The 27356-nt window shown below is 49.3% G+C and overlaps 1 protein-coding gene across 2 annotated transcripts; it reads left to right on the plus strand.

The window, feature by feature from the left end:
* Positions 1-6808: 6808 nt before the first annotated feature.
* On the plus strand, positions 6809-27300 carry LOC144931620 (interferon-induced protein 44-like). 2 transcript variants are annotated; one of them, XM_078855703.1, is made up of 8 exons: positions 6809-6850; positions 10390-10919; positions 11208-11256; positions 12147-12342; positions 23821-23973; positions 24940-25111; positions 25533-25633; positions 26057-27298. In XM_078855703.1, exons 2-8 carry the CDS (start codon positions 10412-10414, stop codon positions 26225-26227), a joined length of 1350 nt encoding a protein of 449 aa, XP_078711829.1. In that variant the 5' UTR covers positions 6809-6850; positions 10390-10411; the 3' UTR covers positions 26228-27298. The 2 variants fall into 2 exon arrangements, with proteins under 2 accessions (XP_078711829.1, XP_078711830.1); XM_078855704.1 differs by lacking the exon at positions 6809-6850 and adding an exon at positions 9397-9443 and having other exon boundaries at positions 26057-27300.
* Positions 27301-27356: the final 56 nt, after the last annotated feature.

The following is a 27356-nucleotide window of genomic DNA, read 5'->3' on the forward strand; positions in this document are numbered from 1 at the left end:
GCGTGGTACCAGAGCCAGAGCCAGTGCTGGTCTGGACTCTGGGTACCGGGCCCGACTGACCAGTGTCGGGCCAAGATAGCCTCCCCTAGCCCATTAGTGGAGGACTCAGAGGCAGGCTAGGGTTAGCTAGAGAGGTGTGTCCTCAGATAGACGGGTGAGGGGGCCGATACCCCCTCAAATGTGTATGTCACAACGTTGGTGTTAAATAAACAAGTGTGCCTCCAACTCCGGTGTGAACGAGTCGTGAGCGTTACTACATCTGGCGTCAGAAGTGAAACAAAGTACGAACATGGATACACGCCGGACGACTCGAGTCGGAGTACCAGGGGCGGAGGACACCGCTGCAGTCGGAGGGCCCGAGATGGCTGAAGATGCCATCGAGCAGCCGGGGCTGGGTGCATCCACGCCACAGCAGCTGGAGGAAGGGGAGCCGTCGACGGAGGGGCTGCGGCAGGCGCACGCGAAGCTGGCCGAGCTGCTGTACGCCGCAGCCGCCATGCTCGACAACATCACGCGGCTGGGGGCTGCGGGACCGCCACGAGGCGACAGCAGCCAACGACCACAGCGCCTTCCCGCCATTTCAACGGAGCAACATTTTGAAACTCCCGCCATCGCCGCAGCTGCTGTTGAGGGCGTGGCCGCTCTAAGCATCGCGTCCAACGGCGGGAGTACAGTGCCTGCCGCGTCACCACGGGTGCGACCGGCGATGCCATCGCTGGTTCGTGCCGACGCTGAGTTGAGTGAGGCGGACGAGGGAGTGCGTTCTTCCTCTGCAGCCGCTGCCTTACATCAGCGGCTACCTCCACTCAAGGAATTTGTGGGCGAGGATGGCGACTGGGGCGGCTTCCAGCGGCGCTTCCTCGCTCACCAGGAGATGGCACAGTGGACAGACGCCGAGGCTCTCCGCGCGCTGCCAGCACTTCTCGACAGCGACGCCCTCGCCACTCTAACATCGGCTTCGAAGGAGAGGCGCTCCACGCTGCGGAAGGCGATGCAGGTGCTGTCGGCGGTATATGGTCCACCATCGGACTGTCGCCAACTCTTTTACGATCGCCAGCGGGGGACGAAGGAGTCGCCCCTGGCGTACCGCACAAGCCTCCTGGCACTGGCGAAGGAGGCCTTTCCACGAATGGATGACGAGGGTGTCGACGCCATGGTGACAGAGAAGATACTTTTGCTGGCGGACGACTTAGACATCGTCATTGTCGCACAGGACGATGCAGAGATGTGCTCCCTCCAAGCGGCCCGTCTCCTCCACGCAAACCTGTCCTCTCAACGACGGAAGGCCAGCAAGGCGGCGAGCGGGCGCGCCGTCGCTGCGGCCACCCTCCCGGCGGAAGAGGTTTGCGCCATCAACCATCGACGGCAGCACGGAGCGGGAGCGCGGGAGGACCGGGCCGGTTCAAGCCGTCTACAACGTCCATCGTCGCCACCAGCGCTTCCACGCTGTTATAACTGCGGCATCCGGGGCCACGTCGCCTCGGGGTGCCGCTCTCCTCGGCAGCGCGGAACGACACCTCAACGGGACGCCGGCCCTCGTCACAAGCTCCACCATCATAATCCGGCGAGTCGCGGCACCCCTCATGTTTGGCCCACGCACACGCCCGTCACACACTCGAACACCGCAGCGAAGGGGGGGCAAATATCGCGTACCATGGCACCAACACGCACCGCTCTGGGTACTCACATTGAACCCAGCCAGTGGTCCGTGTTGGCCCATCGGGTTGTAGCCGCGTCATCGGGGTCGTCGGCCGTTGTGGGTCACATCGATGGGGTCGAGGTGCGCATCCTGGTCGATACAGGAGCATCGGCGACCATTATTTCGGAGTTGATTTATAACATTCTCCCTGCCCAGAGCCGTCCTTTGATGCCTGTTAATGTGCCATTCTTTGCTGCTAACGGGGGTTCACTTGGCATCATCGGACAAATTCGAGCCCAAATTTGTGTCGGGGATATTAAATTATCTGGGCCGATTTTTGTTTCCTCCTCGCTGGCGGTTCCGTGCCTGCTGGGGACGGATTTCCTGGCCAAAATGCCGATTAGGATATTAATCGACCAGGGATGCATTGAGCTCCCATCGGGCCGACGCATGGCGTTTTTGCCATCCCCCGCTACGAGCCGGACGGCGTTCGCGACGGTGCCGGCGTTCGTAGATAGAACGGTGCGCGTTCCTCCGGGGGCGCAAATGTTAATTCCTTTGAGACTTCGGCGGCCCTTCGCTAAGGGCATTGGGGCTCAAGGGGTTTTGCTGGGACCGTCTAGGGCCGGGGTCAGTGGACCTAATTTACTCCCGGCCCAGACCATAGTGAGAGGGGATGGAGAACCCTTCATCGCGGTCCTCAATGTGGGCTCGCAGACGGTGGTGGTCCCACAGGGGACCGTGCTTGCTCACGCAACGCCGGTGCCCTGTGAGGAACCCGTCGCGAGTCATGTCGGCGCTGCCCCTGCACCGCGACCACATTCAGACAGCGATGAAGGGTGGCTCGAGGCGCTTTGCGCGGGATCGACGGACCTGTCAAATTTAGAGCGCCAACGTCTTAAGACACTACTGAGGGAATTTTCCGACGTTTTCAGTCGGGATAAATACGATTTGGGCTGCACTCATCTGCTGCGTCACCATATTGATACGGGTGACAGCGCGCCAATACGCCAAAATCCTTTTCGGTTGAGTCCCGCCGAAAAGGACCATGTCAAATCGGCTGTTGATGACATGCTAGCCGCCGACATAATTTCTCCCTCCAACAGCCCTTGGGGAGCGCCGATCGTCCTGGTTAAGAAGCAGGACGGTTCGTTGCGGTTTTGCGTTGACTTTCGGCGCCTTAATAAAATTACGGTTGCCGACGCATACCCGCTCCCACGGATGGACGAATCGCTTGACGCCTTGGCGGGAGCGCGATTCTTCTCCACATTGGACTTACTTTCGGGATTCTGGCAGCTTCCTCTGGACGATGATTCAAAGCCTAAAACTGCTTTCCGTACTCCGCACGGCCTGTTTCAATTCAACCGGTTGCCGATGGGCTTACACTCAGCGCCGGCAACTTTCCAGCGGTTGATGGAATTGGTTTTGGCTGGATTGCAATGGGAGTCGTGCCTGATTTATTTGGATGACGTCATTGTCTTTGGCAAAACTTTTGAGGAACATCTCCAGAGGTTGCGGGCGGTTTTCCTAAAGATGCGGGCTGCTAATTTGAAATTTAAGCCCCAAAAATGCCATTTGTTACGCGAGTCGGTGCGTTATTTGGGGCACATCGTGGGGCGCTCAGGTATTTCTACCGATCCCGCCAAAACGCAGTGTGTAAGCTCCTGGCCGACTCCCACCTCAGTGGGAGAGGTTAGGAGTTTTATTGGGTTTGCGTCGTATTATAGACGCTTCGTCGCTAATTTTGCGACTATCGCCAAACCCCTACATGCTTTAACATCTAAAGGGGTTCGGTTTTGCTGGGGTCAGGAGGAGGAGGCTGCTTTTTGCTCCCTTCGGGATGCTTTGGTAAACGCTCCTCCCCTGATTTACCCTGATTTTTCAAAACCGTTCTTGCTCGACACCGATGCGAGCAACACGGGTATTGGGGGCGTGCTCTCCCAGGTGGTTGACGGCGTGGAACATGTGGTTGCGTACGGCAGTCGGGTGTTGTCTCCAGCGGAGCAACGGTATTGTGTCACCCGTAGGGAACTGTTGGCAATTGTCCATTTCGTCCAACAGTATCGCCCATATCTGTACGGTCGGCATTTCACCGTCCGCACAGATCATGCGGCACTGCAGTACGCCCTGAGGGTTCAACAGCCATCGGGACAATTGTCCCGATGGTTGGAGGTCCTCCAGGATTACGATTTCCAAACCACATACCGTAAGGGCGTTCGCCACACCAACGCGGACGCTCTGTCACGCTTGCCAACCACCTCCGAGTGTGCATGCCTCCTGGGGTCTGGACGTTGCAGGCCTCCAGGGGACACATCGGTACCTGTCTTGGCGGCCGCCAACGACGACGATGCAATGGTTCCTAATTCGATCGAACAGCAGGGCAAAGATTCCCTGTTGGGGTTGCCCGTCATTGAATGGGGGCGCCTCCAGATGGAGGATGTCTCCCTCCTCGGGTGGCGACGTCGCGTTGGCGGTGCGGCGGGGGGAAAAAGTGGTGGTTCCGACGCATGGGAAATGTGCCAAGGTCTGCTAATGCATTGGGACGGGAAGTCACGTCGACATCGGCTGGTTGTCCCTACTGGGTTGCGGGGTAGGGTGGTATGGGCCGCTCATGAGCGCCTCCTACACCTGGGGACCCAAAAGACTCTCGCCTTGCTGCAACTTGATTTTTACTGGCCTGGCATGACGAGGGATGTGGGGGATTTGTTGGGATCGTGCCCTCAATGTGCACAACGCAAACCGCCGGCACGGGAGTCTAACCCGCCCTTGCAATCGATCAAAGTGTCCAGGATAAACGAGCTGGTCGCTCTGGACATTTTGGGACCATTCCCCGCCACCCCCAGAGGGAATAGATATTTGTTGACGGGTGTCGAGTATTTTACACGCTGGCCTATGGCCTGGCCTTTGGCCAACCAGTCGGCAGCAGCCATCGTGGAGGCCTTTGTTCAGGGTTATGTCCTGGACAAAGGTGCTCCGGAGAGGCTGCTGACCGACCAGGGCAGAAATTTTTCCGGTAAACTACTCAGACAAGTCTGCGATCTCCTGGGCACAAAGAAAATTCGGACCTCCCCATATCACCCACAAACTGACGGGATGGTCGAACGTTTGCATCGCACCATCTCGTCCATGTTATCACAACAAGTTTCGGACTCGCAAACGGATTGGGACCTACAAATTCAGGGGGTCTTGGCGGCGTACCGGATGGCACCCCATGCGGCTACGGGGTTTTCTCCCTTTTACCTCATGTACGGCCGAGAACCAGACCCGCCTGTTCGTGCCCAGTTGCGGATCCCCGTGCCGCAGGGAAAAACTAATCTGGCTGACCACGTTAAATTTAATCTGGACAAATTGACCGAGGCACGGGATGCTGCAATGCAAAACTCTGACCTCCGTCAGAAGGCAAATGAGCGCCTCAGATTGAGTCGAGCGCACATGCTGCAGTGGAAGCCGGGGGACAAGGCATGGTTGCACTGCCCCCAGGTGCCACTGGCAACCTCCTCTAAACTTGTGCGGCCGTGGCGGGGCCCTGTGGAAGTGGTGGAGGTGTTACGTCCGCAGTGCGTGCGCATCAAGTGGGGGAAGCGGCGATGGTTCGTGCACCCCTCCAGATTAAAACCCTTCGCTGCGGTACACGACCCCACTTCACACGCGCGTGGCCAAACATGGGGGGGGTCGGCCGACTTGCTGGGTCCGTCTCTGTCGCTCTCACCTGATGCCTTGCCGGCTGTGCCACCTTCAGGAGCATCAGGAGTGACGGGCTCACGCCCGATCACCCCTCCTGCGGATACCGAGGGTCACGTGGAGTCAGAGGAATGCTCACCTCAAGACGGACAGTCGCCACCTGATGGTCCGCCACGCGGGGTTACCCCGTGTGAGGGGCCCGCTGCAAGGACGCGCGCTAAAATGCGCAAACTGTTGTGAGGCCGGAAAATGTGTACATAGCTGTTGTGTTTATTGGCTGTTGTGTGGATGGTGTGTTTCCCGCTCCTCGGATGTACATATGTTGGGTTCACCGTTTGTTGTGTGTGCGGGGTGGGTTCCCTGCTGGTTGTATATAAGCTGTTTTTTTACGGAATTCGTATTTATTCGGGGGGGTGCGACGGGTTGTTTCTCATCTTGTTGTTGTGTCTTGTTCTGGTTCCTGTTATGGTTCAAAAATAGTGAGGCACACGTCAGGGGGTGAAGGCACCTTTATTGTCAAATTTTGTATGTTGGCAGCCGGGACGGCTGCATGCTATGTGGGGGGGAGTGATGTAGGGCTGTTACAGAGAGCCCGTTATGCATGGCAGCCTATGGTAAACAAACACAGTAGGCGGGGCTACATGTGTGCACAAGCAGGTGCCCTCTGCGACGTCCGCACCAGACACCCTGGGGGGTCGATTCGGTCGTTATGATCCCCCGGGGCCCCACCCCTCAGGGAGGGGTTGGGTATAAAAGGGGATTGTATCGAAGGGCTCGGGAGTGATGTTTAGCTAAAGAAGAGGAGGCGGAAGACGTCTGAGATAGAGCCCTGGACTCCCCCTGGTACGCCGTCCTTATCAGGACCGCGCAGGCTCGAGCCAGTGGCGTGGTACCAGAGCCAGAGCCAGTGCTGGTCTGGACTCTGGGTACCGGGCCCGACTGACCAGTGTCGGGCCAAGATAGCCTCCCCTAGCCCATTAGTGGAGGACTCAGAGGCAGGCTAGGGTTAGCTAGAGAGGTGTGTCCTCAGATAGACGGGTGAGGGGGCCGATACCCCCTCAAATGTGTATGTCACAACGTTGGTGTTAAATAAACAAGTGTGCCTCCAACTCCGGTGTGAACGAGTCGTGAGCGTTACTACACATTGTAAAAAATGTTCGATATATTTTCAATATATCCTAAAGTATCTGATTCATATTCAGGGACCACAAATTATAACCTTCGATTAATGTTGTTTATGGACTGTATACAGTTGAATTGTTCATGCTGTATTAATCCCGATATAACACATTCCCAGACAAAATAAACAGTTTGCAAGAACGTTGTTTTATGTAATGGGACCTTAGAAATTGGCCCTCCCAAGACTGTGGGTCACCTGTGTGTGGGAGCTGGCGGTCAATATCACCGCTGACGGGAGAGACCATTCACGCTGGGCGACAGAGGGGTGCTGGTGGTGTCACACTTGGGACAAACCACGTGTTCGAGGGGGTGGGCGTTTCGCATTTCCTGGTTTCACTTTTGACTTGCACGGTAAGTTGGCGCTCCTGCTCGCACGTCGTAGTTTTGTTCCCTTTTGACTCTTTCTCTCGTATTTAATTCGTGTTTCTACTGCATTCGCGTTTTGTCAAACGTACAGACGGTAAAACGAAACGACAATGCAAGGGAGCAGTGTCGCATTAAGTTAGTGAGAGGCCTGCAGCATGTGTTGTAAAGGGGCCCTAAATATTTAAATATTAAAACACAAATTTGTACTCTTAGGTTTTTTCGGTAAAGTCACGTAGGCAAAAATAAAAATAAATAATAGAAATAAAAATAAAATAATAAATTATTTTATAAGAATAAATAATAGAACTAATAATAGAAATAAAAGAAAAGAAAATATTTCAATTTTATTTATTTATTTTAAAGCTTTGGTGACTGCAGGGATTCATATTGGTTCTTTCGGTAGTCACGTAGAAGGGAAATAATAAAATTAAATAAATAAACTTTGTTTTATTTAATAAAAGAAAACAAAATTAATTTTTATTATTAAGGGAAATAATAAAATAAACTAATTGTTTACTTTATTAAAGTAATTTCTATTATTTTATTATTTCCCTTCTACGTGACTTTACCGAAAGAACCAAGAATATGAATCCCTGCAGTAACGAAAGGTTTAAATAAATAAAAAGTGCAAATTCGTTGTTACTGCAGCACACCGGTGTGTTGGAGAGTTAATGAGGGTGAAGGGATTCATAATTGGTTTTGTCTCCCCAGTGGCGATGTTCACACACCACTTACTCGTTTAAGGCTGAGTCGACCTAGGGGAGGCCCAGGACCGGTTCAAATAATCGTCACTGGTGGTGGCCGTGAGCGGGAATCGAACTCGGGTTGCCGGGTTCGTAGCGCGGCGCGCTAAGCACTGCGCATGCGCGGGTTACGTGACAGATGTGACGTCACAGCTCACTTGCTGTGCAAAAAATCAATGCATTGAGCTCCCCCCCCCAAAAAGGTGTATTTTCATAATTTTTGCATGGTGTACAGTCTGGAAAGTACCCACATTGCAAATTTCCAGTTTGTTGCATGTCGGGAAGTACGCTAAACATTTTGAACAGACACGCATTCACAAATTTGCCTTTTATATATGGAGATAACAGTAATGAGAAAAGCACGGCTCACTCCAGCCCACACCAGGAGATCCGCTGTCGCCGTCCTAATCGCGGGAATAAAACGGCTCTGTTCCTTTCCCCATACCGCGCACTCGTGTACACGTACCGCCAAATAGGTTCAAATGTAAGTTGTTTACAGGTCGTGTAAAGATGTGTTCGTAAACCCCTCCTCCACCCGACGCAGCCAACTATGAAATACGTCACGTGACTCAAACGTTTCAAATGTACGCTCGCACTACCGGTGCTGAATTGGTAGCGACGTTTCGTTACAGATTACATCCAGCATCATCAGGTTAACAGCTTGGATCTGGTGTGAAAGCACTTCCTGATCCGGGTCCTTTGCTATGACGTCATCGGCACAGTCATACACGTGATCTATTATTAGTAGTCATGCACGTGTTCTAACAATTGGATAGAATTGTAAGGACAACCTCCCCGTAGAGGTGCATTCATATAACATCTTTCCCTGTGTTGTCTTCTCTGTGTATGTATCTCCACTTGTTGTAATTTTGCTTCGTTTTCGTTCAACGTGGTTGGTGTCTCCGTTTTCGTTTGTTTCCCATGTGCATTCTCCGTTTTCGTGTTCCCATGTGTTTCCCCCGATTTGTTGACTGCATTGGTATATGCATGTCCATGCACGGTTACCCTTCCCTTCCCCCACCCTTCCCCCACCTGTACAGCCTAAATAAGTCCTTGTACGTTATCCCTCCGTGCGTCTTTCTGCGTGTGCCTCTCCATGTGTGTATGTCTCTTCATGTGGTGTTTCTCGTTGTGTCCCTCTGTACTGCCCAAAACACCTTTCCCTGTGTGTCTTCTCTGTGTATGTAGCTCTGGTACCTTGTACCTCGTGTCTGTTCACGAGTCCTTATCCTCTGTTTACGTTGGTGTGTTCAACCTAGAAGATGAACACAAGATTTAGCAGTCTTTTGAAATACGTGGTCAACCAGGTTTAGTGTCTAACTGTGATGTTGGCCGACTGGGTTGCATCGCATTATGTTTCTAAGGTTTGCTGAGTTCGCGTCTCCCATCTTCTTGCTGTATTTGCCTCTGTGAAGTTTGCCGTTCTCTGTGTGCTCTGTGTGTGATGTCCCTCTGTGTGTTCCCTCGCTTGTGTGGTTTACGCCATTTTCACCTGAGGATGAGCGCTTGTGTTGCATTCGAAACGTCGTGATTTATTTTAATTTAATTTAATTTCTACATATGTGACTTTACCGAAAGAACCAATGAGTATAGTAATTCCTGCAGTCACGAAAGCTTCATTCCTAGTATAATTAGTTGGTTGCTTGATTGGTGCTGCCCTCTCTTTCTCTCTCCCCCCTCTTTCTCTCTCCCCGCCCCCGAGTCTCCTTGACAACCGTCCACTTCATCCACATCGTAGGCATACAGAACAAAATAAAAATAAACATTACATTAATTACAAAAATCAACACGCTGATAATCATGAAGAAGACGATTTCCTCAAAGAAAACAAATAGGTTTGCTTATTTTCGATTTTATTTCCCCCCCTCAATTCTATCCCAATTTTGCTCTCGCTGTCATGCCACGAGATCAATAATCCATTCGGGTCTCAGAGCAACAACACGTTTCATGACAGAGATCGGCCTGTGCAAGTCGACATCACAGGGTTACCTCTGAGATGCCTTCACGTGTTCTCTGATACACATGTAATGCGAGCGTAAATGGAGTTGTTGCTGGGCTCGGGTCCAATCACACGGCCGGGGGTATTGGTGGGCGGAGCCTGGTCTGCGGGGCGTGTGGGAGGGGCCACCGTTCGCCTCGGCTCCGATGGGGGGCGAGGTGAATGGGGGCGGAGCCAGCGGGAGAGAGAGAGATAGTATGGGAAGGTCGGATCTGAGGATCCGTAAGAGGAGGAGTCAGGGTCACGTGGGGGGAATGTATATAAGTGGGAGCCCGGAAGAGATTGGGGCAGTTGGGGAATCTAAGAGGCTGAGCCACGTTGGGTGGTGAGAGGGATTTATGCAATCGGCCACGTGGCCGAAGGACCTCTGCACGCCGTCGTCCAGCGGCGTGCGGAGTCCGGGAATAGGGGAGTTAACGGGGGAGTGTGCGGGCAAGAGAGAGAGAGAGGGAGAGAGCGTACGCGGGGCGCACGCGAGACAGGACTGGTCCGGGAGAGGGAGAGAGAGCGTACGCGGGGCGCACGTGAGACAGGACTGGTCCGGGAGAGAGGGAGCGTGCGCGGGGCGCGCGCGAGAAAGCACTGGTCCGAGGAAGAGGCCAGTGGGGGTGCGGAGAAGAACCTAAATAAAAGACGAACGGAGACCAACATCGCCTGATAGAGTCGTTTATTACACACACGTGAAGGGGGCAGCACTTTCCCACTCGTCACATTCACAGCTTCTACCTCCTGCTGGAAGAGAGCCATGTTGACAGCTGTGCGTTGGTGTGTGTGATCTGCAGGTACCTCCAAGAATCCTCGGCAATGGCCCAGTCCCCAAAGCTCTCGTCTGCGCAACAGCAGAAGCTGCTCCGAGCCCTGAACATCGCGAACAAGTCCCTACGCATCCTTTACAAGGGCAGCACAGACGGCTTCAACACAACGGCGTTCCACACGAAATGCAACAACCAAGGCCCTACCATCACCGTTGCGTACAACGCCCAGGGGTACATTTTTGGGGGCTACGTTTCACAGACCCTAACGTCTCGGGGAAGCTACATTGCAGACAACGACTCGTTCGTGTTTCGCTTGGAGGGACCAGGAAACCCATCCCCCTCTGTGATTAAAACTGCCAATACATCAAACTCCTTCTATGATGCTTCAAACTACGGTCCTACTTTTGGAAGTGGGCACGACCTCATGTTTCTCCCCAACAACGGTTCCAATGGCTGCAGTTTCACGGGCAATCTGGGCCAGACGTACAGTGCAACAAACGCCAACATCTTCGGAAACGACTTGACTTTGCACGAGCTGGAGGTGTACACCCTTGACGGTACTGAGTAATTTCACAGTTGCACAAATGGCCCGGCATTTGTAAAATAACGCAGCACCTACACATGTGCACCATTTGATTTCACACACGTTTGAAATGACATCGGGATGCAGTTGTTCAACATGTCTCGCAGCCAGTGGTGTAGCGTGGTGGGCATTGAGCCCTGGTGCAAGGAATGAAATGAGGCCACCTGTCCAGTTTCCAAGATGGAGGCCTTCATCTAACGGTGATCCATTATGGCTGATAATGAAGCTTTTAATGTCGTGTCATGGTTTCCTCTTGTCATAGAGAAAGTGCTGGCCGAAAAGCCGTGGAGAAATGTTTCATGGACTGAAGAGTAAGTGAACACTGCCTTGTCACGCAGCAACCTACCGGCTGGTATCTCGGGGAATGGCCCTAATGCATGACAGCCCCGTGAGAGACACCAGCAATAGCTGTGAAGCAGGAACCTCCCTTGCCGTTGGCAAAGATACAGCACTTGCGTGTCGACAAGTGACCACAGCAATCAGAGCGGCCAGAACATCATCTGTGATACATCACAGGTTCACGTTCTGCAACCAATTCGCTGAACTGAATCGCCCAATAACGCCGTGGGCTCCATTACATTGAGGAGGCTGGTAGATGCCTTGGAGGGAGATTTATAGCCCATCCCTTTGATAACGCAGGGCTAACAATGTGTAAAAAAAATTCTTTTTTACCAAAGTTAAAAAATATTTTGGTACAAAACTTTATTAAATATATGCAGCCACCGGTTTTTAGTGCACGCTCGCACACTCACACAGTGGGCGGCTGCACCGTTTCTGTGGCGCGTAGCCCCCTTCTGCTGTAGCCCTGTCTCGCTCTCTTTCTCCATCCTTGTCTCTCTTCTACTCAGTTTTTTTATGCTTCTCGCTGGAATGAATTATTATTCTTCCTCTTGCTTTCTCTCTCTGTTTTTGTTATATATTTCTCCGTCCTAGCGTCGGCTGAGTGGGCGGTCGATTTCCGGGACGCTTGACCGTCGAGATTGCGCGAGTCGACGTCGTTGGAAACGATCTTGACCAATGTCGCGCGGCTCTCCTGCCGATCGGACGTGGTGGCTGCTCTGTGCCCCTCTGCGATTATCCCGTCGCTTTGCGAGCACTGTCCTGTTTTGTACGCACGCACGTATGCTGAACTGCTTTGTCCGTCGCACGTAGCCAACCGGGCTGATCGAAGGTTCGCTGGTTTGTTTCCACCGGATGTCAGGAAGCGAGAGCAGCTCATGCGGGACGTGTGCGGCCACACCACACGGGACACGCGTGTGAAGGCCCCACGCGTTCTGCTGCTGGGCCAGGTTGGCGCGGGAAAGTCGAGCTTCTTCAACTCCCTCGATGCCGTCTTCGCGGGCCACGTGACCACGCGCGCAGCAGCGGGCAGCAGCGGATCCAGCCTCACCTCCCGGGTAACCCTCGCGGTCACGGAGCGAAGGATTCGAGGCCGGGAAGCCGCGGGACCAAGGACGAGTCGTGGCCAGGAGCCTTTTAGGACGAGGCCAGCATCAAGACCGGATCCTCGATGTGGCTGTAGTGAGAAAAGCTCGTGTTGCAGTACGAGAAACTGTCAAACACTGTGAAACAAAAACTGATTGCTACCTAATTATCATTCTCACGATTCAATTCTGCGTAATCATGTGTTTTCAAGAACATTGAACAATCAGTGATTATTTAGATATTTTTATTATGCAAGTCATTATGAGAAACAAACACGTGACCAGTTTGAAACACCCAAATCCGTGATGTCCTCGGACCAAGGCCAAGGATGAGAGCTGAGAAAGTGTCCCCTTAGCCGGCCTCTGCTTCCGAAGCTCGATTTTTACTGATATTGGAAATGCCGGCCCAATTCTCAAATCTAAATCAAATGTACATACAGGCATACCTCTCACAGTGCTCAGAATGCAGTCTTGGTAAACTGAGCGCTGGACGAAACAGTGCTACGGGAGGTCATTATAACACAATTCCAATGTAGATGCATTACCGACAGTGTTATTCTTTTTATCTATGAACGATATATGAGGCTTCATTGGGGTATCGGTAATACGTCTTAATAACGATACTGTACACATGATAAATGTATTAAAGCACTTTATAAATTAAAATAACTTTTCATGACATAAAATAATAGGTTAAGTTATATACTCACCAGCGCTCTGCGGGAAGCTTTACGAACCAAGGGGATTACTCGATCCATTGATCACTTGACAATCAATCGATTGAGTATCGGCTTTTTTTGATCACTTTCTTTTGTAGAGCACCCTGGGCTTCACTGCTTGAAGAGCGCGATATGAGAAAATTATCCTGCACTGTCGTGTTCATCACGGGTTAGACGAGCGGTTCACAAAAGCGACAACTGTTTTTGTGTTTAGTTTGTTGTCCTTCTGTTGTATTCTAGCCTTCTTCCATCATTGAGATATAATGAATGAAAACACACCAAGAAGCAGCAGGCTGCAAAACACCAGGTGTTGTTGAGTAATGAACTGAAGGAGGGCTAGGATGGCAGAATTTGCAACCTTGCTTCAAGGAAAGATAAGGCCTGATGAACGGGCACCTGTCACCCGTGCAAGGGCAGAGACAGTAGGAGAGTCAGCCAGACAGTTAAGGCAAAAAGCCCAACCATCTATGACCTCAGCACATGGGCGAATAATGGGGCAGTGTCGACTCAAGGCAATGGAAGGAAGCAGAGGCGCCTTTGTCTGGATCACGGCCACAGAAGGCCGGGGGTCATCACTGATTGTGTGTTAGGGATTTCGAGCTAATTGGAACACGTGCACACAGGGAGGAGAAATACGCCTTGTTCTCCTGCAGCTGAGGGAGCCAAGATAAACCAGCTCAAGGTTGTGTACACAGGGGAGGGAGCTGATTTAAACAACCTGCGCGTCTGAACGTGAGGGGGCCTTGTCCTGAAATTAATGACACTCCCAGAGCAGAAGGTTGGATGACCACAGTGAGACGAGAATAAGGGTGTTGTGTCTCTCTCAAGGCTGCAGGCTCAGCTGAACAGCGAGGCTGCGGGGGTCACCAGAAGTTCGTGTTCGCCTAGTTAAGTCAAAAAGCTCAATTATTCTGTATTGCTATTAAAGTCACGTTAAAGTCGGAATTTAACAACAGGGTAGGCTAAAGTTATTGATACAACTCGACCCGAAGCATAACGGGATGAATCACCACCAGGTCGAATATAAAATACATAATAAAAGAGCGATGTTAAACCCAGGGTCGGAGAGAAAGGGAGATCCCGGCCGTCTTTGTATCCCCGCAGCGCGGGATAGGAGTGTGTATATGCTCGGGGAAACACCTCCACTTGAGTCAAGCACCACGATGGGAAATGACAGACCTTAGGTTACATACAGAATCATAACTGTGAAATGGTAAGGGACAAATGTTAAAACTTTTAATCATTTCTTTGTGCGTCAGCGAGGGTCGGAGGGAGTGTGCCCCTCCCTCCAGGTGGTGCAACACGGACAAAGGTGCCTATGAGACGATTTGTAACGTCTGTGTTTTGGTTCATGAAGAAGGCCAAACAAGAGATAATATCGCACCCAGACAGAGAGACGACCTCGAGGCAATTTGTAACACCTGATTGTTTGCTCGTGGATTTTATGGAGGGAATATGACAACGGAATATACCGTGGGTGATGCACACAAGGACACACGGACGTACGGACACACACATGGACACACCTACACACGGACAGATCCTGACACAGTAAATCAAAAGAAACCCCGCCTTGTGGGCAGGGTCTAAAGGGATTTTTCGGCATAAAAGAAAGGACCCTGAGCATTGGAAATCAGTTCGACCAGGAGGGTCAACTCATCAGCCGAGTTCGACCAGTGGGTCGGCTCAGGAGCTCGACCGGGAGGGTCGGCTCAGGAGCTCGACCGAGCGGGTCGGCTCAGGAGCGAGCTGCGACCAGCGGGTCGGCTCGACTCATCTTCAGCTCGACCGGGAGGGTCGACTCAGGAGCGAGCTGCGACCAGCGGGTCGGCTCGACTCTTCAGCTCGTCTGGGACTCAGCCGAGTTCGATCGGCTCTCGGGGCTCGACTCAAGCGGCTCCCCATCTCCTCTGCAGGCGGGCAAGACCCGCTTGACAGCTCAACTCGGCCTGCGTGGGTCAACCTCTGCCGCGTCGGAGGTCTCTGCTGCAGCTGACAATCGCGGTTTGGCGACGAGGCGACGACCCAACACTGCACGCTGCGAGCGAGCTGTGGGCGCCACCTACCGACCGAGCATCCAAACCCATTCACCACGGTGACAGGAGAGCGACTGATACGTATGACGCGCACCGCCCCCTCACCACACGACCACCAGGCGTCTGTTTGACATAATGAACCGACTCCGAACACTGACTATTCAAAGACAACTCTTACCACTCAAAAACACTCGAGACCGAGTGATGGCCATCCGTCGTTTATAAGAGTATTCGTAATTTTTATCTTTAATATTTAGTGGGCTGTACTCTTAATCGCATAAATTCCCAACAGATCCATCAATACGAATTGATTCTTGGCACCTCCTTCCGCCAAGCCACGCTCACGTGGGGAGTGGTGGCCCACCAGATCCTTATCAGGTGATCTGGTCCCCAATTAGTAAACTTGATAAGATAACGATCTTCGGAAAAGGAGCACCGTCGCAGGCACTTACTCCGAGCCATTCTGTTGTCAGATAACCTGCCGATGTATCTGTTGAGATTGGTGCCTTTAAGAATAATAACTGTTTTTGATTGTGTTTTTTTATCGCCGTATAATCTTTCAAGTATCTTTCATTCATTAACGTTAAGGGTTTTCTTAGCATAGTATTTGCATGTTTTAACGACTCTCTCTCACTAACAACCATCGCGTTATGCGGGATACATGTGTCGTTGTCAAAGTGAAATCAGACAATCATTGATGATACTGTATTGATGCCGTGTTGACGTTCCGGGATTGAGAGTTCGCATACTATATCATAGTTGAGGTTGAATTAGTAATAAATTGATTAATACAGAAGTGGTTGTGTGATTCCTTCCTGAAATCTATGCATAAGATCTGCTTCTGCGTTGAGATCTGAACTTGGTGACCTTAATAAAAACACTAATACATACTCAGTAAATGTAAAAGGGATAACGGGGTGAACCGGGGACCTAAAAAAAAAATAAGCGAGAAGGAGACGAACCTAGACAACGATGCCGAGTTAATCTAAGTTAATCTTGCATACTTACACCACACCTGCATAACTGCATACGATTAATTGCCTTATTCCGATCGATAACCCACCCTCGTCACCGAGGCGGGGTCTGGTTATCATAACGACTTGCATTATCATAATTACACCCACTCGCATAATTACTACAATTACCTCTCGAATTGGCATAATTAAATGTGCATAATTACATAAATTAAAATATTTCCGGATAATTACACATTTGGCCAAATTTCAATTTATTATTATTTTCACTGAATATTCATAACCCACACATACAACATAATAATTTCACCCACGCACGCATACAACACATCAAAATTTTGATACCCAACATATACAACATACTGGGGGCTCGTCCGGGATTTCTCGCAGACAGTTTATGCATGAATTCAGGAACGAATCACTGTTGTGTTAATCAAAGTGTTGTGAACTAACGTTGCCTTGTGATTGTAAACGGGAAAACAAAACAAAACGCGCTCTGAAGGGAAATACCAGAGTAGCAGAGTATAACAAAGACAGCTGGGCTGAGATTATTTGCTCGAGTTGAACTGACGCATCCTGTGATACAATTGTTTATAAGTACTCTGAAAAGGAATGTCAAAGTAACTCCTGCCACTTGAGATGATAGGATTAAGAATAATTTTTGAATGGGTGACGGGGTACGGGGAACTCGTATTAAAACGTACCGACCAATCTGTTACAAAGCAGTACAGTCAGAGAGACATATGGGAAGGGAGCTGTATCGATAACACGAACACACCTCGGGGGAAACTAATTGACTGGATAAAATGTAACAAAGGCGAACACGATGCAAAAGCTGCAGAGAAGGCAGGACAGGACTCATTCCTCCTCACACAGGCATACAGACAGGGATGGTGGAATAAAGGAAAATTCGGAAAGGAAACAAGAGAGAAATCGTCTCTAATAAACGAGGAAAAATGTCCTCACACCATCGTAAGGGAGGAGAAATCAGGGCTCGCGACACCAGCGAAACTCACAGACGTGGATCCACAGAATAAAGATGGAAGTAACATTAAATCACACTCATTCGAGAGAAGGGATGGAGAGATACATATGCAAACAAAAACATGTGAGATTGACAACTTCACAGATAGAGGGAAGCAAAATGTTAAAGTAAAGTCGACAGGACGTGCTCCGCTAAGGGCAGAGGCAAAAACTGAAGGGAAATGGCAACACGAGCGACACGGCACTGGGCGCGCACACAGAAAATGCACACCGCTTAATCACGCCCCACACAGAACAGATAAAAGTGACAGATTGCCTGATGATAACTTGTTTGATGATGACGCTGACGGCGATCAATTTTCGGAATACTTATTCAACAGTAAAACCCTTAAATTGATGGACAAGGCTCTAGTCAGAATTCCCGATTTTGACCCCCACAATAAGACTATGGATATCCACACACATATCGCGACAGTGGAAGAGGAGGCAATGATTAGAGGGCTGAGGAGACGGGATGAAAAAGCGAGTTTGTTGAAACGAAGCTTAAATAAAGATTCTATCCCATGGGTAAAGTCACTACCACACAAGGTTAGAAATGATTTTAAACAACTGAGCCTGGCAGTGATTCGGAAGTTTGGAGAATATTCGACACTCACTGAGGGGTTTTATGCTGTAAAATCGATGACCCAGGGCGTGGACCAAGATCCACGTGACTACCTCGTGCAATTTAAAAGAGCGTATTACGCAGGCGATGTGAATCAATACCACGAAGGAGATAAAATGTTCAAAATTATGTTTTTTGAATCCTTGAGCCCAGAGATTACAGAAAGGGTGAGAATGGTTTTGAATCCAGAAACCGCATCCTTACGCCGCATAGAGAGCAAGGCGTACATGGCATGGTTATACAGAGCTAAGAATCATAATTCGGATCCAGAACACAGGGAGAGGGATAAAGAACCCAGCCTCTCAGAGAGGAATAAAAATCACCGAGCAGTCCCACAATGCAGGACGGAGCAAACACGCACGCACACATGGCAAAATAACCCAGAGAGAGGTTGGCACGAGAATGTGAGCGGCACAAAGCCGAACATTCAGAGGAATCGCAGGAGGGGGAGGTTCAGAACAGAACCATACCAACACCCCATGCCACGACACACACGAGGCCAAAGTTGCACACTAAGATGGCGAGATAACCATCTAGCGGGAAGGTGTTACACAGACCGCGGAGGTATGGATGCGAACATGCAGGAGAATCGTAGGATGGGAGGTCAAACACAATCGATCCAATTCCGACCAATTCCTCCACCGGCTATACCAGGAGGGAATAGAGGAATAACACAGAATGCGGTCCAAAGACATGATAAACAACCCGCAGTGAGCGCGAGCGAGCGGCCAACACGCGCCCCACCCGCCGAGGTATTAAACCCTGAGCTCAATGGGAAATACAGGCAGGCTACAAGTGACAGGGCGGGCAAAAACGTGGACAGTACTCCCGTAAATGACGCGCGGATCGAATACAAGGACAGGGTTGCATTGAAGCGTGATCAGACAGTACAAAAACCGACAGCAGGGACACGCCCTGAGGAGCGCAGGCATGAGCCTTTGAATGGAAAATATCCAAGGGAAACCAAAATTTATGTGGATCGGAGTGCTAAAATGGAGACGAATGTCCATGACGTATCGGGAATGGTGTTGGAATCCAACACACTCGTAAAAACAAAGAGGGCAACATTACGAGGGACAGAATTAAATCGACACACTGACTCGGCAAATGTGCATGTAATCGCAGAGAGAGCGAATGCCAGTGATGACGGAGTACAGAAGTTGGTTGTGTGCGCGAATTCTGATTATGTGCAGCACAATTTTACACCACACACTCCCACGACGCGAGAGAGTGAGAGGGGAAATTACAAAACGAACCGGAAAACCGTGATCGAATGATCAAAGTGATAAGTGGTAAACCAGACACTCGGAACTTGGTAAAAAGATTGCAAGGATGTAACAGGAGGGAATTAACGCAAAAATGCGTTCGAAACCGCTACCTAGCGTTTCCCAGGATTTAACAAAAACAAAAAAAAATTAATATCCGTCGGAGTTATGAGGGATGAGAACCATGTAACTGGTGATATCGATGTTAAAGTTTTGTTGTATTTTTTTTGCTTATTTCAAATGTAACCTTGTTAAGATTGTGATACATATGCGCGCGCTTTGGAAGGAATGCGTTATGGATTAGTACCGATGTTTAACGTTGTGTTTTATTTCTTTTGCTTATTTCAAATGTAACCATGTTACGATTGTGATACATATGCGCGCGTCGTAAGAAATAACCGCCGAGAGTGAGGGCGGCTTATAGATTCATAACACAAAAAAGGGGCATTTACGTGGTTTGAAAATTCGCCAGTGGCCAAATCGACCCCTGATAATTATTCAAATGGGCGGATTGTTGTGTCTATTTTTTTTAATTAAGAACAATTCAAAAAAAATATAATAATTTTTTTATCTATATATATACCTTTTTAATTAATTAATGAAAACAACTCACTTCTCCTCACAAGAACACCAGGAATCCATGAAACATGGAGGGCGGTTAAAATGTTGAGAGTTCGGTCATAAAGAGGTCATGGACATCCAAATGGACAAAAGATGTATGGACTAGCCTCCCGAGACATCTGGAGATACAGATAAGGGCAGAATAAATAACGGTTGAAACTTCGCGTTTTCTTAACGTTTTCCTTACCGAAAAGTAGAAACTTAACAAAGATAATTAACCAACAAACAATAATTTTTATTATTATATGTTTCCTACCTACACGACCTTCCAAAAAAAAATAAAAATAAATACTAAAGAGTACGAATTCCAGAAAGCTTAAGTGCATAGTACACTTAACCTTAGGACATAAAAAAATTAACTCAGAATAAACACCAATCTCTGGGGAACTAAACTAATGGGCATATCACACTACAATAATGTGTAACATGTTTTCCGGGAAATGGCAGCCCTCCTGCTCACGCTCCTGCTAACGTACCTTGCCAAGCTAGCAGGGATAGAGCCAAGGCCTGATGATGCCACCCAAGAATAACCGTAGAAACTATCTTTTTAACGATATCTCCTATAACACGTAGTCAATAGAATAATTTCTCCCTCCCTTATCGTTTTACCTTCCTTTAGAATATTTTTTTTTTCTCTCTCTCTTGTCACATATAACCATGTTAAGTTGTGACACGTACGCGCGCGTTGTAAGGAAATAGCAGCAAAACTTGAGGACAATCGATGGTTCATGATGGAAGAAGGGTATACATTTTTTTAAAAATAACCCGTGGCCATTTGACCACTGGTCATTTTTAAAAGGGCGGAATGTTGTATTCTAGCCTTCTTCCATCATTGAGATATAATGAATGAAAACACACCAAGAAGCAGCAGGCTGCAAAACACCAGGTGTTGTTGAGTAATGAACTGAAGGAGGGCTAGGATGGCAGAATTTGCAACCTTGCTTCAAGGAAAGATAAGGCCTGATGAACGGGCACCTGTCACCCGTGCAAGGGCAGAGACAGTAGGAGAGTCAGCCAGACAGTTAAGGCAAAAAGCCCAACCATCTATGACCTCAGCACATGGGCGAATAATGGGGCAGTGTCGACTCAAGGCAATGGAAGGAAGCAGAGGCGCCTTTGTCTGGATCACGGCCACAGAAGGCCGGGGGTCATCACTGATTGTGTGTTAGGGATTTCGAGCTAATTGGAACACGTGCACACAGGGAGGAGAAATACGCCTTGTTCTCCTGCAGCTGAGGGAGCCAAGATAAACCAGCTCAAGGTTGTGTACACAGGGGAGGGAGCTGATTTAAACAACCTGCGCGTCTGAACGTGAGGGGGCCTTGTCCTGAAATTAATGACACTCCCAGAGCAGAAGGTTGGATGACCACAGTGAGACGAGAATAAGGGTGTTGTGTCTCTCTCAAGGCTGCAGGCTCAGCTGAACAGCGAGGCTGCGGGGGTCACCAGAAGTTCGTGTTCGCCTAGTTAAGTCAAAAAGCTCAATTATTCTGTATTGCTATTAAAGTCACGTTAAAGTCGGAATTTAACAACAGGGTAGGCTAAAGTTATTGATACAACTCGACCTGAAGCATAACGGGATGAATCACCACCAGGTCGAATATAAAATACATAATAAAAGAGCGATGTTAAACCCAGGGTCGGAGAGAAAGGGAGATCCCGGCCGTCTTTGTATCCCCGCAGCGCGGGATAGGAGTGTGTATATGCTCGGGGAAACACCTCCACTTGAGTCAAGCACCACGATGGGAAATGACAGACCTTAGGTTACATACAGAATCATAACTGTGAAATGGTAAGGGACAAATGTTAAAACTTTTAATCATTTCTTTGTGCGTCAGCGAGGGTCGGAGGGAGTGTGCCCCTCCCTCCAGGTGGTGCAACACGGACAAAGGTGCCTATGAGACGATTTGTAACGTCTGTGTTTTGGTTCATGAAGAAGGCCAAACAAGAGATAATATCGCACCCAGACAGAGAGACGACCTCGAGGCAATTTGTAACACCTGATTGTTTGCTCGTGGATTTTATGGAGGGAATATGACAACGGAATATACCGTGGGTGATGCACACAAGGACACACGGACGTACGGACACACACATGGACACACCTACACACGGACAGATCCTGACACAGTAGATCAAAAGAAACCCCGCCTTGTGGGCAGGGTCTAAAGGGATTTTTCGGCATAAAAGAAAGGACCCTGAGCATTGGAAATCAGTTCGACCAGGAGGGTCAACTCATCAGCCGAGTTCGACCAGTGGGTCGGCTCAGGAGCTCGACCGGGAGGGTCGGCTCAGGAGCTCGACCGAGCGGGTCGGCTCAGGAGCGAGCTGCGACCAGCGGGTCGGCTCGACTCATCTTCAGCTCGACCGGGAGGGTCGACTCAGGAGCGAGCTGCGACCAGCGGGTCGGCTCGACTCTTCAGCTCGTCTGGGACTCAGCCGAGTTCGATCGGCTCTCGGGGCTCGACTCAAGCGGCTCCCCATCTCCTCTGCAGGCGGGCAAGACCCGCTTGACAGCTCAACTCGGCCTGCGTGGGTCAACCTCTGCCGCGTCGGAGGTCTCTGCTGCAGCTGACAATCGCGGTTTGGCGACGAGGCGACGACCCAACACTGCACGCTGCGAGCGAGCTGTGGGCGCCACCTACCGACCGAGCATCCAAACCCATTCACCACGGTGACAGGAGAGCGACTGATACGTATGACGCGCACCGCCCCCTCACCACACGACCACCAGGCGTCTGTTTGACATAAAGAACCGACTCCGAACACTGACTATTCAAAGACAACTCTTACCACTCAAAAACACTCGAGACCGAGTGATGGCCATCCGTCGTTTATAAGAGTATTCGTAATTTTTATCTTTAATATTTAGTGGGCTGTACTCTTAATCGCATAAATTCCCAACAGATCCATCAATACGAATTGATTCTTGGCACCTCCTTCCGCCAAGCCACGCTCACGCGGGGAGTGGTGGCCCACCAGATCCTTATCAGGTGATCTGGTCCCCAATTAGTAAACTTGATAAGATAACGATCTTCGGAAAAGGAGCACCGTCGCAGGCCCTTACTCCGAGCCATTCTGTTGTCAGATAACCTGCCGATGTATCTGTTGAGATTGGTGCCTTTAAGAATAATAACTGTTTTTGATTGTGTTTTTTTATCGCCGTATAATCTTTCAAGTATCTTTCATTCATTAACGTTAAGGTTTTTCTTAGCATAGTATTTGCATGTTTTAACGACTCTCTCTCACTAACAACCATCGCGTTATGCGGGATACATGTGTCGTTGTCAAAGTGAAATCAGACAATCATTGATGATACTGTATTGATGCCGTGTTGACGTTCCGGGATTGAGAGTTCGCATACTATATCATAGTTGAGGTTGAATTAGTAATAAATTGATTAATACAGAAGTGGTTGTGTGATTCCTTCCTGAAATCTATGCATAAGATCTGCTTCTGCGTTGAGATCTGAACTTGGTGACCTTAATAAAAACACTAATACATACTCAGTAAATGTAAAAGGGATAACGGGGTGAACCGGGGACCTAAAAAAAAAATAAGCGAGAAGGAGACGAACCTAGACAACGATGCCGAGTTAATCTAAGTTAATCTTGCATACTTACACCACACCTGCATAACTGCATACGATTAATTGCCTTATTCCGATCGATAACCCACCCTCGTCACCGAGGCGGGGTCTGGTTATCATAACGACTTGCATTATCATAATTACACCCACTCGCATAATTACTACAATTACCTCTCGAATTGGCATAATTAAATGTGCATAATTACATAAATTAAAATATTTCCGGATAATTACACATTTGGACAAATTTCAATTGATTATTATTATTTTCACTGAATATTCATAACCCACACATACAACATAATAATTTCACCCACGCACGCATACAACACATCAAAATTTTGATACCCAACATATACAACACTTCCCCCGCACATCCGATTTGCATGGTTGGCTACGTACGGCGCGAAAGAAGTTCAGCATACATACATATATTATGGCCATGTCATATGATTAAACTAGCACTTGGGTTTACGTTTGGGCAGTCGCTCATAAAGAATCCAGCAATAATCCCGGGTTCCAGATATTTGTTTTGCTATGTGCACGTATTTGTTTATTTGTACATATCAAGTGCACGTGTGCTGTGTGTGTGTGTTCAGTTCCGCACATATCAGCTGTTTGCCGGGAGAGGAGGCAAGGCACTGCCTGTGCAGCTATGCGACACCATGGGGATGGAGGAGGGCCCGGGCACCGGCATAGACCCGGAGGACGTGGTCAGCGTGCTGCACGGACACGTGCCCGACCGCTACCAGGTGACCAAGCCTCAGCTTGTTACTCACAACAGCCTCATTGAGGAATGCACATCACCAGATGGCCAGTTGGCTCGGAGGTTCAGACCGCCGAGCTGGCTTCGCAGACATCCTGGTGTGACATGGAGCATGCTCATGCATATTCAGATAGGTGTGGTGTGACACGTAATGCACATTAATGCAAGGTGTGGTCATGCATTTTATAGACATAGCATATAAGGTGTCACTTCCTGCATGGACTGAGAGCAATGGCGTCACTTAAGCTTTGGCGTGTGCACTAAGCACTGGACTGAGAACTCGGTGAAGTCTGTAAAGTTACCAGACGGACTCAATGTGTGTTTTACGTTACACAAGGCATAATGTTACACCTGGGTTACAATATAGGTAAGTCGCCTGTGATTACACCGGGTTCTCAAGTGTAGTGAGTTGATAATCTCAACCCGGTGACTCCACAGAGGTCACTTGTAAGGGATCTTGGAGGTAGCTCTGCGATATTCGCTTCTATGGCCGCTCTCAAACATCAAGGGTTGCATCTGCTTTTTGAGGGATGTGTTGTCGGACCAAAGGCGTACATCACCACCATATCTGATAATAGATATGCAAGTCAAATAATAATTACTTTTGGTACTTGATACACATGCAGAAATGCTGTCCCAGTGTCTCAAAGTTTTGCGTAAATCGGGATTTTGTCCCCGATTTAACATTTTATGGCATCTTGCTTGATTGACAATCGTACAAAGGGCGGAGCTACCTGACTAGTGGGCAGGACCAATGCAGAGCCAGGAGGCCACTCCCTGTGTGGGTGGTGCTGGTGACAGAGTGGACATGGCTATACAAAAGTAGGTGGGGCTGATGGAGAGAGGGGCTGCCAGTTTTAACACAACGCGTTCCAGTTGAGCCTCCCAGAAGAGGAAGTGGTGTATTGTCCGCGTTCGTGACGGTGTCTCCGAATGCTGCGTGTGTTCGTAGTTCAACCCCGTGGCATCAATCGACTGTAGCTACCCGGGCTACGTACAGGAGCCCGAGCTGGCGCAGCGCGTGCACTGCCTGGTGTTCGTAATGGACGCGGGCAAGGTGGCCGTCATGTCAGAGCGCATGCAGGCCAAGCTGCAGCTCATTCGCAGCAAGGCCAACAAGATGGGTGAGGCGGCCGAGCACTCACACCACGATTTGTCCACCATGCATTGCTGGCCGGGCGTGAGAGGCCGGTGGGGCCCCACCAGAGAAATAAAGGAAAATGGAATTGCTAAACAAACTTGCATCCACACTGTAGAGTTTAAAATGGAATTTTATTTTACATTTTACACAAGAAAATTTACAAACAGGTGCTCGCTAACAGCACTCACCCCAAGTGTTTAAGACAATACTGGGAATCTGTGTGTATTGAGTGGTGGTGCAGTGGTTCAGTACTATGCTTTGAATATGTCCACCTGAATTCAGTGCTGGCGAGGGCTGACAGTGGTGAATAGTATCCGAACTTGTCCTCCAACAATGCAGGTTAAATGGGGGATCTGTCTCCTGTGTATTTGTGTGTTCATGGTTTATGATTTTTCCCTGGCCAGGTATCCCGCAACTCATCCTGTTGACCAAAGTGGACCAGGCATGTCCTCTGGTCGAAGAGGACATTCAGAACATCTATCGTAGCCAATATATCAAGGAGAAGGTAACGTCAGTTTCATTCACGACCTTTATACAGCAGTTCTCATAAATGAGGCATTGTTACATCTGCATGGTAGTTGAGGTCATCATCATTCTGATAGCTGGGCTCTGGTGGTTATGCACACCTGTAATCGAGACCTGTGGAGCCAAGGATTGGTGGATTACACAAATTTACTGGGTCGTGTTTTCTCGTCAACCTGAGCCTCAAAGCAAGTAGCTGGTGCGATGTGTAAACATCGCCACTAGGGAGACAAAGGCAGTCAGGCGTGGTGCTGGCCACCAACCCTATCGTGTGCCGTGCTAGCCTTCATAGGCGCTGCTCACTAACACCACTTGCCCCAACAGTCTGTTAAGGCTATGTGGAGGATCTTTGGCTTTGTGTGCACACGTGTGCACGGTTACTCGTGTGCCTGACCCCCGCCGGCAGGTGGTGGAGGTGGCGTCGCACCTGGGCATGCCCGTGTCCTCCGTGCTGCCCATCAAGAACTACGCCGTGCAGCTGGAGCCCGACACCAGCAGCGACATTCTGCTGCTCATGGCTCTGCTGCAGATGCTGTGCTACGTGGACGACTTCCTCATGGAGCTCGCGGAAGCCTGAAAGTGGCTTGGAGAGCCACTCCCATACATGGCCTAAATTTAGAGGCCAGGGCAAGATCGGTTAGTGTTGCCAACTCCTCAAAGCGGAAAGTTGCCAAACGAAACTCAAACTGTCACCAGATGTCGCTAAATTAAACCTCTAAAGTTTAAAAAATATTACTAGATAATTTACCAAGTCTGGAACAAAGTAAATTGATATAGAATCCTATATACCCGGGATGTCACTAAATATAAAGATGTCACTTTGATTATATTTTTCACGAGGGAAACGTAAAAATTCACTAAACATAGCAACAAAACTGCTGAGCTGGCAAACCGAGACCGGTCCTCATCCCCAAAATCTGCATGACCTCATCCCCCTCTATACCTGATCCTCTCTGCTTTAGGTCCCCTTAATTACGTGTTATTTGTGGTCTAGGGAATTAAGCGGGAATCACGTTGCTTTGTTGGGTAGCAAGTACAGGGCAAGACAATGTCTGAATTAAGTTCGTTCGTTTTGAGACCTGTTTGGGATAAGAGACACGGAACTGCTTCGTCCCTGCTGGCATAGTGCAGTTTGTGTAGCTGTCAAACCACTGACTTGTTCCATAAATAAGCTGGGTTTTTTTATCATAACGAAATAATTACCTTCTAAATGACAACCCATGTTTTGTCAGGATGACTTTTCATATTTTACTGTGGTTGCCCAATATTTGGAACTGTCCATGAAATTAATTTCATATCTTTCAACGACTATTTACAGATAATTAAATAGCACCATTTAGCATTAAGTGACTCTAAAGTTACAACCTTCGGTAATCGATTCTTGACACGAGACGAGTCTTCAGGAAGCACGGAACGTGACAGTGGAAGTGGACATTTACAATTATCCCATAAAACCCTGAAAGAGGAGCAGGCCCCAGCACAGCTGGTATGGTCATCCCAACCCATAACCTCCAACAGATGCCACTGCCATCACAGGAAACCTGAAAACAAATGTTCATGAAACAGATACGAGCAAAATATGATACAGGTACTCCAATGCATAAAATAATGTGTCTTAAGTTGACGAATGCTTGTCCCTTTGTAACAATACATTGCAAAAATTGTTTGCAAATTTGAAGCACCCAATGTTACAATTGCAGTTTATC

The sequence above is a fragment of the Lampetra fluviatilis genome, chromosome 4, assembly GCF_964198595.1.
Source record: "Lampetra fluviatilis chromosome 4, kcLamFluv1.1, whole genome shotgun sequence".
Lineage (NCBI taxonomy): Eukaryota > Metazoa > Chordata > Hyperoartia > Petromyzontiformes > Petromyzontidae > Lampetra > Lampetra fluviatilis.